The 20,804-nt window shown below is 40.4% G+C and overlaps 1 protein-coding gene across 1 annotated transcript; it reads right to left on the bottom strand.

The window, feature by feature from the left end:
• Nucleotides 1–10,859: 10,859 nt before the first annotated feature.
• On the bottom strand, nt 10,860–20,524 carry LOC139470705 (immunoglobulin superfamily containing leucine-rich repeat protein-like). The gene is made up of 2 exons (XM_071252969.1): nt 20,445–20,524; nt 10,860–18,431 (listed from the first exon to the last, which is right to left on the bottom strand). Exon 2 carries the CDS (start codon nt 18,325–18,327, stop codon nt 16,429–16,431), a length of 1,899 nt encoding a protein of 632 aa, XP_071109070.1. The 5' UTR covers nt 18,328–18,431; nt 20,445–20,524; the 3' UTR covers nt 10,860–16,428.
• Nucleotides 20,525–20,804: the final 280 nt, after the last annotated feature.

Below are 20,804 nucleotides of genomic sequence, written 5' to 3'. Positions count from 1 at the left end.
TAGATATCGCTTGATCTAATCCAATCGATATCTCCTGTGGGAGCCAATTTTGGATGATAAACAAGTATACGGGATAAGTAATGTAGTCCAATAACCTCGATGTATTCGAAACAATTAAAAAAAACCATACATTCTTACTATCAACCATGAAATTAATATACAGGATAAGTAATGTATTCGACTAGCCTCAAGTAACTATCTGGAAACCCTAAAGAAATTGCATCTGAAAACATAAGTAGGAAAATCGACGTCAACACAATGGTGAAAATGCAGTGAAGATATTGAACCCTGGTATTAAGTGTGGTTAAGCAGGAGAAAAGGAGCATACTTCAATCTCATCTTTGAGTTTGTTGTCCCGTCTAGACCGCCGTGGCAGCCATTCAGCGTCTACAGTTAGATAATAGACGGCACTCTGATCAACAAACCCGTACCGACAGATGAAATAGGATCGGGGTGAAATATATCGGTATTATAAGTACATGCGATCGTTTCTCAGATGGCATCACCATACCCAGTGCTGATACTCAGATGCTGCTGTATATCTGGCATTGCGAATACAGGCGGTTATTGTACACGCGTGTCATAGTTTATATTACTGGGATTATACAAGGGGGGTGAAATAGTATCTCTGCGTTCCATGAGGCAACGGTAATTGAATATTGTTACATCATATATTACGACGTTTAGGAACATGGTAATTAAACCGCATGTGTCATTTATTTATATGATAAATATATGTATATATATATATATATGTGTGTGTGTGTGTGTGTGTGTGTGTGAGTGTGTGTGTGTGTGTGTGTGTGTGTGTGTGTGTGTGTGTGTGTGTGTGTGTGTGTGTGTGTGTGTGTGAGAGTGTGTGTGTGTGTGTGTGTGTGTGTGAGTGAATGAGTGAGTGTGTGTTGTTTAACTCGGGAATATTCCAACTATATCACGGCGGTTTGTAAATAACCGATAATCGGAAAATCCAGTTATTGACATCAGAGCAGTGGGCCACGTAGTTGGGATACGATGACATGCATCAACCAGGTCAGCGAGCCTGACCACCCGATCCCGTTAGTAGGGGGGACTATATTCTTTCCCGGAATCTTCACAAGGGGAAAGACAAGCGTTTTGGGGACTTATATTCTTACCCAGAATCCATAAGAGTTGTAAAAGTCCCTATGACTTGAATGAACAAGGCAATGAGTGCGCGAGTTTACGCGGTGTGATAGCAATATTCAGGCAAAATAACTCCAGAAGACGCCAGGAAAGGACTCCACGCATCATAATCAGTTAGGGAATCGAACCAGAACCTGCGGCGTGACAAGCGAACGCTGTAAGCACTAGGCTACCCTATCTGTTTCCCAGCTCTGCAAGCGTCCCGTGTCCACTCAAAATGACGATCACCATTCAGGTATTGAAATGATTTACTGTGCGTCGACGGCGTGGAGTGGTGTTCATGCTGTCGACCACCTGTTTGCTCAGAGAGTGTCAAGGAGCGAAGAAAAGGAAACATCAAAATGACATTTTATTATCATGAATAAATTAATTATATAAATAACCAATATCGTGTAGATTCCCTGACACGGTACGTACATGGGTGAATAAATAAATAATAGCCTTTTCGCAAGACACAGTGTTCGACTTTCTCATTGATTTATGAGGTGGCATGACGCTTCTGAACAGTCTATTCTATAACTTAGCTTCTCAGCTTATTAACCCGTATAAGATAGTTCAATTAATAATTATTAAATAAATCATCAACATAATCAATATCTTCTGACAAGTCCTTTCCCTACTTCTCCCTTGTTTCAATACATTTCCAATCACCCACTTGGGGATTTACAAAATTATCCGTTATCTTTCAATATATTATAATATACAGTAAACTACGGTTATAACTTTTTTTTGTCCCGACTATTTGCTGAAGTTATGCTGTATGTATTCTTATAACGAACTATGGTTATAACGAACTAAAATTAGCAGTCCCTTTAGGTTCGTTACAACCGTAGTTTACTGTAACAACAAATTCCAGACATTTGACTCTAAATTTCATCACCCAGTGATTGAACATGCTAGGATTAATAACAAAAAAATGTTTCGTGACTTCTACTCTCAGCATGATTATTCTATTGTGATGTTTTTAAGCCCTTTTGAATTTCTGAATTAATTATAGTCAATCTCTCAAAAACATGGACAGATTTTGCAGTCAATTTGAAAAAAACATTCTCCGCATTGACCGATACATGTATGTAATGGTCGGTACAAGCGAATGAACACACGCCTTTAACTTAGCACTCGTTGTGATACGACCACGAGCTAAGGTCAGTGTTTATCAGTGTATCCGATTGTGACACACGTCACATGTACAGCGATCTGAGGACAAGCTGTTATGATTTCATTGTATACACACCGTGGTCTATCACACATAGGCCACGTGACGCGTCAGCTGGTCGATGCTGTTGTTGATCACAGACCAGCAACGGCTGTCTAACGATTTCTCGTACGCTCACAAAGCACGCGAAGAGCTTGTGTTTGTTTATTGTCAAAACTGACATATCTCCCGACAGATCTGACACTATAGCCGATAGAACCACCGATAGAACAAGAGATTTGTACAGGGTCAAGCGCCTTTTCATGAACGCCAAAGGTGGACTAAGATTTACAAAACGCATTAGACAGTTCACAAACGTTTTTGTTTCATTTCACCCATTAATGCGAACACCCCCACGTGTGTCATGCCACTTATTTATGCTGAAACTACAAATGTATATATATTTGTAGATAAGGTAAGGCACCACCGCTCTATTATCTACGTCCATAATTCTTGGAACTATCTGCATATGACACTGACCTCATTTTAATAACTGGCCAAGATACCAAGGATACGTCTTTGGCAGTTGGTACAAGAACACTGTGTTCCTCCACATGGTGACAAGTACTGAGTCAGTTGGTACAAGAACGCTGTGTTCCTCCAGATGGTGACAAGTACTGGGTCAGTTGGTACAAGAACACTTTGTTCCTCCAGATGGTGACAAGTACTGGGTCAGTTGGTACAAGAACACTGTGTTCCTCACCATGGTGGCAAGTACTGGGTCAGTTGGTACAAGAACATCGTGTTCCTCCAGATGGTGACAAGTACTGGGTCAGTTGGTACAAGAACACTGTGTTCCTCCACATGGTGACAAGTACTGGGTCAGTTGGTACAAGAACACTGTGTTCCTCCACATGGTGACAAGTACTGGGTCAGTTGGTACAAGAACACTGTGTTCCTCCAGATGGTGACAAGTACTGGGTCAGTTGGTACAAGAACATCATGTTCCTCCACATGGTTACAAGTACTGGGTCAGTTGGTACAAGAACACTGTGTTCCTCCACATGGTGACAAGTACTGGGTCAGTTGGTACAAGAACACTGTGTTCCTCACCATGGTGGCAAGTACTGGGTCAGTTGGTACAAGAACACCGTGTTCCTCCACATGGTGACAAGTACTGGGTCAGTTGGTACCAGAACACCGTGTTCCTCACCATGGTGGCAAGTACTGGGTCAGTTGGTACAAGAACACCGTGTTCCTCCAGATGGTGACAAGTACTGGGTCAGTTGGTACAAGAACACTGTGTTCCTCCACATGGTGACAAGTACTGGGTCAGTTGGTACAAGAACACTGTGTTCCTCCACATGGTTACAAGTACTGGGTCAGTTGGTACAAGAACACTGTGTTCCTCCAGATGGTGACAAGTACTGGGTCAGTTGGTACAAGAACACTGTGTTCCTCCAGATGGTGACAAGTACTGGGTCAGTTGGTACAAGAACACTGTGTTCCTCCACATGGTGACAAGTACTGGGTCAGTTGGTACAAGAACACTGTGTTCCTCCACATGGTTACAAGTACTGGGTCAGTTGGTACAAGAACACTGTGTTCCTCCAGATGGTGACAAGTACTGGGTCTGTTGGTACAAGAACACTGTGTTCCTCCAGATGGTGACAAGTACTGGGTCAGTTGGTACAAGAATGCTGTGTTCCTCCAGATGGTGACAAGTACTGGGTCAGTTGGTACAAGAACACTGTGTTCCACTGTTACAAAACATGTCATGAGATCCATTTGAGTTTCTGTATTTCAATATGAGCGTTCCACTTTGTAAACAGATATAATATAAAATGTGTTTTGTCTTCAAATTAAGAAAATATACAGTTACAGAACCCGATAAGGACATTCATAGGAAGTAGTACTTAACTTTTTTCCACGTGTATTACAATACTGACACCAAATTATAGGCTAGAATGTCAACGGCATCAGATTGCGTTCTTATCAGACCTTTCAACTGTGTTATGAACCCGGAGCGCTATAACAACATCAAAGTTTAATCTCGTGCTTTGAAAATCGTTTTTTTAATTCGTTGTGTGTTTGCATGCTGCAATTTATTGTTGCTATCTTTTTCAACTCAATATTAACTGTTATCTACAGCGAAGGGTGGAAAGTAAAGTACACTTTTAGTGTTTGCGACCAAATAAGCGACGCTGTGTTCGATAGGTTTTGGGTAGTTACAAAATCGACAGGAAACATTTGTCGATTTTCTTCTCGAGTAAACTGCTCTTATATTGTTATCGTCTGAATAAAATGGCCTGATTATGTTGAGATAAAAACATGCAGTGTTAAACAGAATAATGCGGGCGTTTCCTGTTTGTTTTGGGCGGTTTGACTGTGAAACTTAATGGCACATGGCTCGTTCAGCACATCGATCCTAGTGCCACGACTTTGGTAAGTCGATGTTAAAAGTTGACGAACAAATCTGTCTACTAGTCTAAAGCTATTCGTCAATGACGTAATGCTTCATCCATGTTCCTTGTCCTGTGGGATTTCTAGCCAGAATATATCCCCAATTACTTGGGGTCGGGTGGTCAGAGTGATTGCGTGTAATCGTATCCGATAGTCATGATCGGTGTTCCTACTATCAACCATCAATAGTTACGTACGTCGTTTTATAGGTGGAGTATTTCTAACTGCGGCAGTGGTTGATGTTATGAGCAACGCCCCTTTACGAAGGGGAATGTGGACAAGCAATTAACCAAGTCACCGAACCTGACCACCTGAGCCATTTAGTCGTCTCTTTAGACAAGCATAGGCGGTTGAGGTCAGTTCTAATTCTGAAGCTCTACGAGCGGGGATCGACCTAACATGTCCCCTGAACCGACCGGTTAGATTGGTGTTCACCCTATCATTCTGTTTTGACGACACCCAGTCCTTGGCGGAATCCCTTTTCAAATCACCACATATGCTGAAGGAAAGAAATAAAGCAACGGTAAAATGGCCGACGTCACCATCGGATAACGGTTGATTGGCATTTTAAACAGGCCTTTGTTGATATATAAACGTTGAACCAGCTGATTACTTCACACAAATTACTTTTCTATATTGTTCCGTTATTTGTTACCCTCAGTATATTTGTGAAAACGCCTTCAAGCTGACGCACAAACCGATATCACATTTCATACCTTTAATTGATTTATTGAGCATACATCTTATGACGTCCCTCATATCTTCATCAGATATGAAACCAGGTGTCTCAATCGCCGCCAAGCTGTGCTTACGTGTTGTAAATCACACTTTCAGCTAACTTGATCAGCGTAACAAGTTTAATACAGCTCGTTGAGGTATAGTCAGCCCTTCAGTATTGCTCCCATTGTACCTAATAACAACTTGTGATAGGATGTATTTAAAACATTAATATCCCCCGCAATGGTAAATACTTGCGATGAATAAATATATGAAGCTTGTTGCCATGGGAACTATAAAAAAAAGTTTCATTATACAATCCCAAACCATCAAAAGGCACAGTTCACAACTAGACCTATCTATGTGCCAAGTTTGGATAAGAAATATTGTACGGTTTTCAAGTTCTCCTCCTGAAACGTGCACTTCCACCATTTCAAGCCGAAGTCGAAGGTGATGATAAAAACAGTGTATTAAAAAATCACAAAAGTGAAGGAATAAATATCCTGGAAACCCATTCGCTACCATGGCCTTTAAGCCCGATTCAAATAACCCCCTATCATTAACGACAGAAAGTATACTCTTCAAAAAAAGAAACGCAAGAAAGATTTGTGTGAGGTAGAAAAATACATTTTACGAGGAACCGTACGAGGTATTGAGCCTAAATATTGTGGAGAGAACACTTGGCGATTGTAGTCATCTCAGTTATCGGTACCTAGGAAAAGGCTTGGGTGAAGGTCAACTACCATCAATAACGTTGGAATCGGTAGCCGTTTGACATATAATGCCCATGGAAGAGACGAGTATGCGAGTATGCGAATGGGAATGGTATCCCAATGGGCCTGCAACGCAAAAGCCAACTGCTGCAACGTCTGGGGTTGTGGTTGACATCGACGTAGCCGTCTATCCAATTCATCCCACAGGTGCTCTATCGGTTTCAAATCCGAGGATCTGGAGGGCCAGGGGAGAACATCAACGCTGTTGTTGTGTAGATAGGCTCTTGTGATAGGCTCGAGCGTTGTCCTGCTGGAATACACCGTTGCCGTTGGCTGCAATTGGGAGGACATGTGGTAGGAGAATTTCGTTGAGCCGTAACATTGCCCTGGATATGGGCCAAACATGTCCTGCCATGTTGTGAGATAGATGCCCACATCATAACGCTACCCCAACCAAACCTGTCCACATAATGTACGCAGTTTCCAGCGTAACGTTGTCCCCTACGTCTGTAGACCCGTGCTCTTCCATCCCCTCGACGGAGGTGAAATCTTGATTTGTCGCTGAACCAGACATCTCTCCATCGCAGTTGAGGTCATACACTGTGTTGTCGACACCAATGCAGTCGTTGTTGACGATGTTGTCGACTCAATATGACGCGTCGAACAGGACGTCTTGCTCGTTGACAGGCTGCTCTTTAACGGTTTCGTACAGCTGATCGGGATTCCCCTGCCTGCATGCAGCCTTCGACAATGTTTCTTTGCACTTCTGTTAATCTTGGCATGTTGTTGAACTGTCACTGTTCGATTGACGCAGATGCCAGGCAATCAAACCCCCACGCATTAATACCGCTCATAGAGCTGTTGCACGTGCAGCTCCATGGCCTTTTTATTAATGCACTGGGTGCGCTTTTCCGAATCGTACGTGTTTCCCGACTAATGGTTTGCATGCCCTTGTTGTGATCATTTTGATCCGGGAAATTTTCACTGACACTATAACACATTAAACCTGTTCATTTTGCATTTCTTGGTCCGCTATTTTTTCTCTTCTGGCCAAACATATCCGCTTTGCGTTTCTCCTTTTTGAAGAGTATATGTGCTAGATCAGACAGAGCATCCACTGAGGTAATGACGCCACTCCCGAAACGAAGCAATGGTGTGAATGCATGGGTCGAAAGTGTTAATGAATATAAAATAGAGACATAATATCCTGGACAATTGAGGATGGAATAATACTTCTATTCGTGATAAGTTATTAAATCGTGCGACCAACGTATGCTTTTCACTCTCCACTGACAAACCTTCGCACGCAGTCCATACACCATCACGTAATATTTCCATAAACAACACAAAGGTCGACTCGGAATTCCGGAATTTACCGAACACTGACGTCTGACCCGAATCGTACTTCCCTCGAGCGCTGAGGACATGGGCTTCAGATTAAATAGCTCCCTACACCGCCTTGCGTTATCATTAGCTTGATAAAATCAAAGTTTGGTGCGTGAAAAGTGCTGATTGAAGCTTGTAACAGGGTAAACATCGATACCACGCTGACATAATGGTCTCTTGCAATTACCACAAGCATGGGTTTTTTTATGTCCTCGCCGTGTATCGATACTTTTTGCTTTGACGCTAGAATTCTTGGGAGACAATTATGTCAGCACCGGGGCTCTCCCGTGATTGTGGGGAAGGTTTTCACACAAGAAGAAACCAAGGAGGCTAGGAGTGTGCCCTGGGAATGCAGGGAACAGTTTGAGTCAAACATCTTCAAACGATGTGAGAAAAAGCACTAACAGCACGAGATTTGTTTGATTCTGTGGTTTATAACACTTCTTTATTTACACACTTTAAATGGGTTTTTCATAACACGGAATACTTCCAAGGATCAACCACTCTGGCAGTTGTGTTAAGGTAATGTTTTTGGAAAAGTCACGTCAGAGCAGGTGTCCCTTTTGTTTCTCCCCATAGAGGACACCCCTCAATTGGACACCTACAGGTGTCAGGTGTCACGACAAGCAAACCTCTGTTGGTGTCAACAGACTTCAACCAGTCAGTACGTCACTGGAAACAAGTGTCAGAGATACCATTGATCACTAATGAACAGTTTGTAAAAGATTGTCTTCCTCCAGATGCTCGCTGGTACTGGATCATATATGATTAAAAGAAACAACAGAAATAGAAAGTGCTATAGCTATCTATAGCCCGAACAGCGATATGGCGATGCATCATCGATTCAGGTTCCTGTATTATCTCACTTCGTAAATAGTGAGTGAGTATGGTTTTACGCCGCTTTTAGCAATATTCCAGCAATATCACGACGGGGGACACTGGAAATTGGCTTCACGCATTGTACCTATGTGGGATATCGAGCCCGGGCCTCCACGTGACGTGCCAACGCTTTAACCACAAGGCTACCCCACCGCCCCCACTTCGTAAATAAATGTTTCGTTGAATATTAATACTGATTCCAATTAAAAACAAAATATTACATGTGTCAATAGAACATAAGCAGTGCTTAGCTTTTATAAGGGGGTACAGTTGGTCCCCCCTCCCCTTTTTCTCCCCAAAATGTCATATCCTGTTTCAAACCTCCCGGGTATTCCAGGTTAGAATTGGTCCCCAGCAACCTATGCTTATTGTAAGAAGCGACTTAATGGATCGGGTTCCGAGGTTCGATGACTTAGCTGATGGCGTTTCACCGTACGCCGACGGCGTGGATCGTTGCTCACAATATCAATCACTGGATTGTCTGATCTTAACTCGATTAATTACAGGCCATCGTCTGTATATTGCAGTCAGGCGTCCAAAATACCAAACAAATTACAACCAGTGCAGTGTTGGACCGTATCGGTTCCAGGGCTAGACTGTTGAGAATCTGTTCTACCACGAAGACCAATATTGCTGGGCAACACGAAATCGTGTTGAGATTTTGATAGTTAAGTATGCAATTCGATTAAACTGAGTAAAGTCAATGGTCGAGATTGCCCATCTTGGTGGATTGCCAACAAGATGAGGAATCAGAAGAAATCACAGCCATTTCAAACTTTTCTAAATTGAACGAATTTTTAGTTTGTTTCAAGAGGAATTGATGATCATTGACTCGAGGGTGGGAAATGAGGAGGATATGTTTTGGACATCGCACCAGGTGTCACTTTCTCACCGTCTGAACCATCAGCACATGTTGAGACATGGGATGAAGGTGACTTTCAGCTGTTCAAGTTCGTAAATATAAACAAGACCGTCCCACTTGGTGCTCTTAGCGTTCCTGTGTTCAAAGACCTGTCTTCTAATGATGGCACTCCAATTACTTTGTGGAAGGTACCTTGTAGACCTTGTACTCCGTGGAGTAATAGATTGGTTGTCATTGATGAGCAAAAGCTAATGGCCATAGGTAATTATCAATGCCCAAGGTAACTACAGACTGTTACAGCAATGCCGTGGGTAATAATCAACGCAGAGCGAAGGCTCATTCCTGCTCCTGTGGGGATGTGCCCATCTCATCGCGAGCCAGGTGACCTTCGTGGTTTAATTCTATCCCTTCTGTTAAAGGTGATCCTGATTAACCCAATTGGACCTACTTATACAGGTGTTGGCCATGGTCAAACCGTGTTGATGGTCAAGGCATGCAGATGACGGTCATGACGTTTGCTTTGGGTTAGTAAATTGGGTTTTACATTTATTTTTAGCACTATTTGGACAATATCAGGGAAGGGACCAAAATGGTACACATGTGGGTCACAAACCTGGCCTTCGTTGTGACAAAGAGAAGCTTCAACCACCACCCTACCCTACTGCCCAACGTTTGCTTGGAGGTTGTCTTGAAATTACTGTTCACTTTATTACAAGTGACCAAGGCAAGCCAAGTAATATGGTGATCATGTTTGTAAATTTCCCTCAGCATCAGAAGAAAAGAATAGGCAGACATACTTTATGCTACCTTTTCGGTTGCTTCTCCTGAAAATCGTTGGAGGTAAATGTGTTTAGTTATTTACAGATTCTTGGGATATAGTTTCACTTTTTAAGCAGAACTTTGATTCAAGAGAATAAGAGACACCAACTTTATTCATGTTCTTTCGGTTTCTGGTATTCGTATGTCAGTATGAAGTCAAGGTTGTGTGTTTGTTTTATACATAACAATACCAATTACCATCGGTCTGTAATAATGGAGTCTAGATCAGACTAACCACCGACGACATGCAGTCAACCAATTCACTGGACTTCACCACCTGATCCACTTAGTCACCTCTTACAAGCATAGGTTCTACCCCTGAATCCCCAGACAAAGCAATGCAAATCTTGATATATTTAGTATTGCCAAGATGGTAAGTGTCAACAAATTGCCAAATCATTGACACAGCAGATACAAAGTCTTGTCATGAGCCATTGACATTGGACAACACTGTGACCATAAACTCATTATTTGGACGAGCTTCAAAGACATTCTTCAACCAGTAATCCCTTTCAGGGGAATATCCCATGAAATGGCATGTTCATACATCAAGCTTACCCACACCACATTAGGTAACAGAGTGGCCTGCAGACAACCTCTGGCTCCTTAACAACCGTGACTTACTGATGGTGCCATGATGAAACTCCTGAACTACGCCTCAGTTGGCAGTAGCAGCAGCAGCAGCTGCAGCACAAGATAAAGCTCAACACAGAGTGATGTTCTATGTGATTTATTGACCCTGGTCCACACGGATGTCACGGTGGGTGACTATAATGAACAATGCATGGCTGTTGATAACCTTTCCTGACATGGGGCAGAGAGTTGCAGTAAATACAGAATACAACCACTTTCCAGGATAAAATATACCACAATGCTTTTAATGGAGGTTCAGCTGGGCAACACTTAATTGGAATAATAAGTCAAACAGACAGAATAACAACTCTTACCCAGAACCTTACCCTGGCAGACAGCAAATCTTGATAAGAATTGCAAACATATTCCTGCTATAGATTGTATCAACCCTTAGGATATCGTACAATCAACTATCAAAGTATAGCAGAAAACGTTTGGAACTTTCCCAGTTATCTGATATAGTTTGAGTGGTCTTGGTGTGATACACATAGATGGCCATACATGTCCAAATGATGGTGGTTAGCTTGGGATGAAAGTTTGTTTGGGGGTTTCTTTTTAGAACATAATCAAAAATTCACTAGTGGTGATAGTTAGGTTTTTAATCAGTAAAATATTTTTATCTGAATATTTGTCCTTATATACAGGTATTTCACATCAGACAATTTATTTTCTTCAGCGCAAGCTTCTGAAAATGATGTTACATTGAGAAAAGTAGAAACATGAAAAAGGTATATCCATATTAATGGTTCCAGGCATATAGCCAGCTGTGTGCGACGTGATGGTCACTCTTCCTTATCAATTCATATCAACCAAGACTACAGTCTATCTACTTTCACATCACTGCAATAGAAGAAGCTCAGTTATAATTATGAATTATGTAGAGTAACATTGGGTCACAGAATAAGTTTTACTCTTTGTTGTTTTCTGACTCATGGCTCATGTGAACAGGATGTGACGAACAATGATGAAATATGTCCTCATATGACCTCATTCACATTCTCAACATATTCCTCCATATATATTACTTATGTGAACAAATAAAACATGCTGTGAAAAAATAGATCGGACTCTGCATAAATAGCACACAGCGCTCTGCATAATCAAGGATAATGACAATTATGCTCTGTATATACATGATACACAAGGGTGCAGCAATACTCAGGTACTCAGCCATACACTTGACAACACATCTCTAAGGCTGCAATGTCCTGAAACTAATAACCACGAATCATGGACTTTATCTCCTAGGGTTATATTGTTCCTGGTTACTCCAAGTTTACATGACACATGAAGTAACAATTTGACATAAATAGGAACTTACTTCATTGTGAGTAATACATAGCAATCAAATCATGGTGGCCTGAGGTGCAAGATGATCACATCATCCATATAAACATGCCTCTATGATGGCCACCTGGACCACACAGCTATCAACCACGATGGCCAGCTGATCCACCGAACAGCCATGATGGCCAGCTGATCCACATACACCAATCTCCATGTTGGACAACAGATCAACATACGCCCATCTCCATGTTGGACAACTGATCCACACACACCCATCTCCATGTTGGACAACTGATCCACATACACCCATCTCCATGTTGGACAACTGATCCACATACACCCATCTCCATGTTGGACAACTGATCCACATACACCCATCTCCATGTTGGACAACTGATCCACATACACCCATCTCTATGTTGGACAACTGATCCACACACACCCATCTTTATGGTGGCTGCTTGGATATTTTCTCAATTATTTGTGGTATTTTAGTCATGTCTCAGGCATCAGTCAACACTAAGAGACTTAACATCAATGTTATGATGTACAAGCAAACAATGAACTTGGACACAAATGCAACACACTGACATCAATCTCTGCTGATTTACTACAAGAAACACAAGATTGAAAAACTGGTCCCTTATGATTTCAACACCTTTACAAAATACAGCACCTCATATGACACACACATTGAAACTTGCAAATCTCAAAATAAAAATACATACAACTTTATGCAATCCTGCTGTCTGCAGTCGTGAAAGACAAGGGCACACGTGAAACATAATCCTAAGGTTCATGAAAGTTGTTCAGAATACAGTCAGACGGGGGAAATACAAGTCGGACCCCACATGCCCCACACATATTACACATCCCTCATACACAAGAACTACTTCTTGTATTATGGATATAATCTGTCAATATTTGAACCAGAACCGGGAAAAACAAATGTGTATAGTTTGAAGTGGGGTCAAATCAATATACAACTGGGAACAAAAAAACACTGAACATTCTATGAAGATGTCAGCTAACTGTTTGGTCATATGATGTGATAATTAGAAGCAAAAACACCAAATCTAGTCCAATAGGGTTTAGAAACAAGCACATTTTTAATTGGACAAAGAATTTCTAAAAACCTTTTCACGAAACAAGGTCATTATCCCCAAGCAATTCCATTTTATTGATAAACTGAAGCAGGGTTTAACACACCATATCAACAGGTGTCAGACAGGTGGACTTAACTTAAATCATGAACCTGTTATTTGTTTCTCTATGCTTTTACGTAGCCCAAATTTCTTTCGGGACAATAAAATATTATCTATCGTGTCTTATTGCCAACCTCTGTTGATCAACATCTTTCAGTTAAATAAAAGATAGACCCACATTAAAACATTACATACGACTCAAAAGAACACTGGATTCTTTCATGTTACTGTAGTTAATCTGTCATGCCATGAAAGATTAACTATAGTAATAGGAAGGAATTGAGTGTTCTTTAACTTCTTTTGTGTAGTATTTGTTCTTACTCTCACACACGAAGAAGACGAGGTTGACTGATGGGCTTCAACTTCTGTGTTCCTTCTGTGGTGTTTCGGTGCAGTGCTTGTATCCTTATCAAGTGCTTGCTTCATAAAGGTACCAGCATCTGTTCCGAAACATCACACAGAAAGAACAAAGAAGTTGAAATCTCCAAGTCAGATCTGTCTTCACTGTCACTACAGATGCTAAAATTCCCTCATAAATTTATCTCACAAGATGTCATTAAATTCTGTTAGACTACATAAAATCTTACAGCATAAGAATGTTTAGCAGCATGTGTTCGTGGTACTGACATGCATGTTCCTTGTTCTACAGGTATATTTCCGGTAAAGTGTTGATCAATTTGGCTTGGCATAAAGGTCCTGCAGTAGTGCTGCCATCTTCCCGAGGCAAAGGCATTAACTGACAATGAAAGTCCAGTCCAGAGTCTATGCAAGCATGGGTTGCTGAAGACTGATGCTCTACCCAGATCTTCAGGAGTCTGTTTCAGTTGCCAGAATGTGCATACATGTTACATCTAAATCTGTTTTTAGGAATGTAATATGTTAAGTCTATATCTGTTTCTGTATTCACATTGGAGAGGGTAATTAAACATGAGTGTGACACCTGTGTACATAAAATTAACAACAAACAATGCCTCTGACATATATTGCCCCAGTTTCACATACAAAAGGACCACAAAAACATATTCAGGACACAGATGTGACATTCATTATACATCCACATGACAGAAATTTTGGAAGCTAAATAGATAACCATGAATGGTATACAAAACAAGTGTGCCACGAAGAGTACAATATAAAAAGATAACATTGTGACTTTTGTTTGCATATATATAAATGGTTAATGTTTATATATAGTGAACAAATTAAGTTTATGCAGTATAGATGCCATGGCAATCAGAAATGATGTCATGGCCTTTATAACTTACATTCGGAACTGGTCCTTTAAATCCATTTTCAAGAGATACAGAAATCAAACATACTGATCTGATTACATCACACATAAACATCAAGAATTTAGAACATTTTAGTTGAGCAGGTGATTTGAAAGTTCCCTGGTACGACCTTTTTTGAACGGTTATCAGATCATCATGCAGGAAGTATCGTATCTGAGTAATCAATGGTAATAGATCTGATATTCATGAGCTCATAATGGTGTTGAAAATTTTGTGGGTTTTTTTCTATGAAAAGCATTATTATATGATATTATTGCCATAAGATGTTATTCTATGTTTGGAATTTCATGAATAATTTCATGAACATGTAACCAAATGGCACTGTCATTTAAAAACTCTACCAAAATATAGCCAAATATTTCCACATCACAACCATACCTGTATATCATCACTGCCATTCATTTGACAGTTCAAAGAAAATTTATCAAAAGATCTTATCAAAATAGCATTTGTCTTTTGTGTTGTACATACAGTGGATTTCAAAGACACAAATTGATAGATCCTACACATAGAACCTACCTATGACAACGCGATAACCAGCTCTTCATGGGTATAGTTTACATGAGGTATGTATAAATGATACAGAGAAAACTTGTAACTTGAATTCCTTTAACTTGGTTCCATTAAACACATGGCTACCCCACCAATCAGAATCTCTAAAACCCTGTACATCTTCACCAGGTACGCATATTCGTCAATGACAGCCATGAGCAAAACTTCTAACCCTGCTGTTATCATCAACTTTACGGATGATGCAGATCTGCACGTTCAGTTCATCATATTTCTTATTATCAACACTCTGCTGGTAATGATCTGGTATAACTTGGCACAACAACAGTCTCAGAATTCAAGTCACCATGGTTTCACTGTTTATACCAGAACCTGCTTTTAACCCATAAGCACAAATTTCCATTTTTCGTCATGAAAAGCTTTATGCATGGAATTTCACTGTTACAAAACCTGTAAAACATAAAATAGTCTGATTTTTCACAATTTAGATCTTCATCATAAATTTCAACAATCTGTGGTCTTTGAAGATTGTTCTTCTGACTATGCAAACATTATTTTTTTAATCATATTAGTTAATAATAAATTAAATACATAAGCTAACTGTAATGGTTATCAGTAATATGTTTTTTTTAATTTTGAATATAATTATCTGAAGCTCAGTGTCTTCAAATTATCTGACTACTCTGAAAACAAAATTATCCCAATAAAAGAGATTGTCTTTGTATGTAATTTGATTTACACCAGACAACGCATAATTGTAAAAAATCCCTGAGGACAGCACCTCCCCGTAAAGTATATTTTAAGTCTTCAAAAAAGTCTATTATTGAAATTATTTGTTTGTGAAGCTCTAAACATGAGGTAACAACTTGTCAAAGGATAGTTGAATGTATAGTATCACAAAACATAACAGGCTTTCCTCAGTGAAAGTGATCAGTGTGAGTGAGTATGGTTTTACGCCGCATTTAGCAATATTCCAGCAATATCACAGCGGGGTACACCAGAAATGGGCTTCTCACATTGTACCCATGAGGGGAATCGAACCTGGATCGTTGGCGTGATGAGTGAACGCTTTAACCACTAGGCTACTGCACCCCACCCAGTGATCAGTGTAAAATAATTATTAATTGTTAATGTCCCATAAATGTACCAACATGATCCCATATTGCTGTTATACCTTACCATTCTTGAATATGGGCAAGTGTCCGCACATAAGGAAATAAAAAATTCAGTAAGATATCACTTAAATCATGACCATACAAAAAAATTAAAAATTTATGTATTGAACTTTGGAATTGAATAGAAATGTACTCAAATGTATCCTGATACCTGTATTTCTAAAGCAGAAAAGAAGTTGAGACATTGTAATTCAAACAAATGTTACTGATCGGATGACTTCAGTGCGTTGATCAGTATCAATATCGGTTGATACTGATATCATTGATATCGTTTGTCCTCTCATGTCGCCGGTACCACAGAACTCTCGAATTGACTGGACACTATATTTCATTGTCTCCACACCAACAACAATACCGGTCCGGACTCGATTGGCTGCACTGCTACCAGAATCTCGGATACTCTGCATATATAGTGTACTGCTTTCTCGTATAGACTGCACTTGGTTTTGAACGTGACTTCGTACTTTCTCCATCCGACGCCCAACTCCATATCGTAACCTCCAGCGTGCTTCATCCAAAGTGTCAAATATATTTGCAGGCAGCCATCCAACTTCTTCGGTTGGTGTTGTACATTTTTGCGGTGAATTCGGGGTGCTCATGTATGGAGAAATAAGAGGGGTTTTCGGCAGTGATGGATCGGAACGGTCATCAGATTCATCAAAGACAACAACAATATCACTAACAGTCACTGCTTTTTCAGACTCCTTCTTGTCTTCGACCTTCTTGGCTTTGAGTCTGCGTTGAATTGCACAAACTATTAACTTAATACTGCCAACAATGATCCCAAACACCAAAAAGCCACCAGAACAATATGCACTTATAAACAAGCTTTGGAAAAATGTAAGTTTCAAAATATGAAAAATTTCAACGTGGACTGTTGCGCTGCTATTACTCAAAGGATTCACGGCAATGCAGGTGAAATTGCCAGCAAAATAGCCCCTGAATTTTGAAATGTACAGAGTTCCGTTTTCAAAAAGAGTTACGTGAGATACAAGGATTACATTTTTGGCTTGATAAGCATGATGTGAATGATATCCAATGCCGTCATCCCCTATGAAATTGAAACTGGAGGGCCGGGCGAAGGTGTCGCCCCAGGGCGTTTCCCATAATATTGCTGGTGTGGGGGAACCTTCAGCTTGGCATGGCAGGTACAGATCCTGCTGATATGGTATAACCTGGGCTTCTGATATTAAGGATATTTGGGGATCAGTACAATTGAGATCTTTCAGGGCTACAGCTTCTATAGACTGCCCATAGAAGTACTGTGGCGATGCACAAACAGTTGCATTCGGGTTGATAAGGCTGGTGGTCCTCTTGGCCATAGACATCTTGAGCTCACTCATTGCACATGAGCAATCAAGGGGATTGTTTGAAAGGTCTAAGACTGGAATGTGACTTAGAGCAGACACTGTGTCCACATGGAATGACTGTACAAGATTACTGTTAAGGTGTACCTCCTTCAGATTCCGAAGAGGTGTGAAGTGTTTTGAAGAAAGATAAGTCAAGGAATTGTAGCTCAAATCAAGAATCTTCAGATTTTGCAAATTTCTGAATATTCCCTGAGGCAAACTTGTAATTCTGTTTTGTTTGAGGATAAGTGTTCTCAAATCAAAAAGATCTTCAAATGTGTTTTCTGAAAGACTGGCAATCTTATTGTGAACAAGGTTCAAGGTCATAAGATTTTCCAAACCACGAAAAGCATATTCGTCAACTTTCTGTATTCCATTAAAACCAAGATCCAAAATCTGAAGAAATATCATTCCAGTGAAGGCATCTGATTGCAACTCTGTGATATAATTCTGGGATAAGTTGAGCTTTTCTAGTTCATCAAATCTTGGTATTTGATAGGGAAGTGCAGTCAATCCTCTTTGGTATGAAAGTTGTTTCAGTAAGGGATATCTCATCACAACATGCACTAAATCGGACCATGTTTTTGCCGGGGATAAGCGATCATTTCCTTCACATGACACCCAAGATTTGGAGATTTGGAGATTGCAGGTACAGGATTCAGGGCATTCTGATGTGCTTGAAACCAAGACCAAGACAGTAAACAAAAGGATCAAGTGCTGGATTGTTTCTGGAGTTTCCATCTTGCAGATGATGGTGGGTCAAAATAGGGCAAATTGGAAGACGTGTTACGTTCGTTTCCTTTTCATGTTGGTGTAGAAACCATCTCTGTTCATGTTATGAACACCTGGAACACATCAAAGTAGAAATAATTTGTCAGGAGTTGGTTCTTGCTCCAAAGACAATGAACAATAAGTTTAAGTGGATAATTCAGTAACTGAGAAATAGAGTGAGGGAGTTGGGCTTCATGCTGCTTTGAACAGTATTCCAGTTACATCACAGTGTGTGGCAGGAAAGTTCAAAGTGATGCAGGTCTTAGATGTTTACCACCTTTGTGAACCTACAGGCATGGGTATGGTGCTGACAAACCTAGAAACATAATCGAGGCGAACTGGGATTCGAACCCACAATCATAGGTTTCTGGTCTGTCCAAGCATATTAGCTTGCCATGGTCTGCCAAATACAATGTCTGTTCCTAACACAAGATATTTACATCCCAAAACACACTCACATAATAACCTCTATGTATCATAGCAGGGGACACTCTTACGACAAATTACATTCAAATTGGACGATCAAATATGAGTGTGATTACTTAACTGCTAAGATAACCAACAGTACACTGACAAACTAAAGACATCCTACATGTGTAATAGACCACAATGGAAACAATATTTCAAAACAAACAGACACTATCTACTTGATGTACATTCTTGACTGTATAGAAACTTGAAAGTTGCACTGGAAGAAACACACAATATGTGTCCCAGCAACTTTTGACGCATGATCTGTTCTTGTAAACTATTTGTGAAGTATTAGACATCTTGGGAGTAGTGCACTTTATCATGTTTGCCGGGCGCACTTTTTCAGATCCAATTAGCGCTGTGGGGGCTTGAACTCGCTATGCCGGCTCATCGGCTCTGCTAATGCATAAATGAGCCACGCTCTACCACTGGACCTCAGGCACTATCACATGTAAACAGTGCTCGTTTAACTGGTCATTAGAATCCCGAATTAACATGCTTGCGTAATTCAGTAAACAATGAATTGCACATGCGTGTGACGTCATGGTCCGCTCTCCCATTCATCTTTTCTTGAAACCACACCCACCATTGTTTATGTCAACATGACCGACCAATGGGATTAACGCTTGAAAAGGTAAGAATTTATGGCTAACCCTTGCCCAAAGCAAGCTAACCCTAAGGACCGTAAAGACGTGTAAGTTTCCATAAGACCCAAAACGGGTGTTGGATTGTAAAGATGTGTAAGTTTCCCCAAGACCCGAAAACGGGTGTTGGATCGTAAAGACGTGTAAGTTTCCCTTTGACCGGGAACGGGTTTTGGATCGTAAAAATGTGTAAGTTTCCCTAAGACTGAGAACGGGTGTTGGATCGTAAAGATGTGTAAGTTTCCCTAAGACCGAAAACAGGTGTTGGATCGTAAAGCGAGAGTCACCAGGGCGTGAGGCACGGTAACGGCAAACGAGACAGCAGTGGCAATATAGCGCAGTAATTGAGCGGATGGTAGAGCTCGGGCTGCGCCCGGTAAACTGCATTGTTGCCGAGATCTTAAAATTAGAACAACTGATAAAGATAGAATCTATTGTCAATGTCACAAATGCCATGATTGTGTTATTGCAATTTGCCACCAGGATAGAAGACAATTCTAAAGGAAGTCCAAGAAAGTATCAACATTCAATCATTAGAACTGAAGGTGGTATGAAGTTTTCTTGTACAATATTCGTATCGTAAACATTTCTTCTTCACTCTGAAGTTGTTCAACAAGTTGAGACACATTTCGATCTCGCATCGCTGAGACAAGAGATACAATTACGACTATCAATAGAATCCCCTTACTTTGAATTCCATCGTCAGTTAAATAGTGATCAAGTGGCCACCACTCCACCCACGGGAAAATTACACGCTCACTCTGGAAGTGGGAATAAAACTATTTCCTGGTGACTCGAGGAATGCGAATGCGAGAGAAAGGAACTTGTATACAACAATCTGACTCATTCGACGTTTCGAGGCTAAATATAACATTTCCTGGTGAATTAAAGTTTATATTAACCCAATAATCACCAAAAACAAATAACCATGACATAATGTATACATCGTTAAGAACATATATGTGTAAATACCATTGTATTTGATGCTCCATTGCAATAACTTTGACTGTAAACAGAAAGTTTTGTGTCCCAGCAGGCAAGTTTAAAGCACTTCCGGTTTAAAGATACTGCTAACCTAACAGCCTTTTCATATCGCTAAAAAAAGAACGGCATGATCTGGCGATTCGTCATAAAATCCCAATGTAGATATATATAATTAGATCCTTGGTATCTTATTTATGGCAAAGCAAAAACAAGTATATGGTGGGGTTTAATGTATTCCTTTCTTAAACTTGGTGATAAGAGCCAAATTGTTTTTATTATTTAAGTGGTCAGATTTTTTAAACAAACCCAGTGAATACCTTTGGTTTTCTCTTGTTAGTGATATGCCAA

Source organism: Haliotis cracherodii, unplaced genomic scaffold (genome assembly GCF_022045235.1).
Source record: "Haliotis cracherodii isolate W230 unplaced genomic scaffold, xgHalCrac1.p SCAF_21, whole genome shotgun sequence".
Taxonomy (NCBI): Eukaryota; Metazoa; Mollusca; class Gastropoda; order Lepetellida; family Haliotidae; genus Haliotis; species Haliotis cracherodii.
This window is presented reverse-complemented; position numbering and strand designations above follow the sequence as displayed.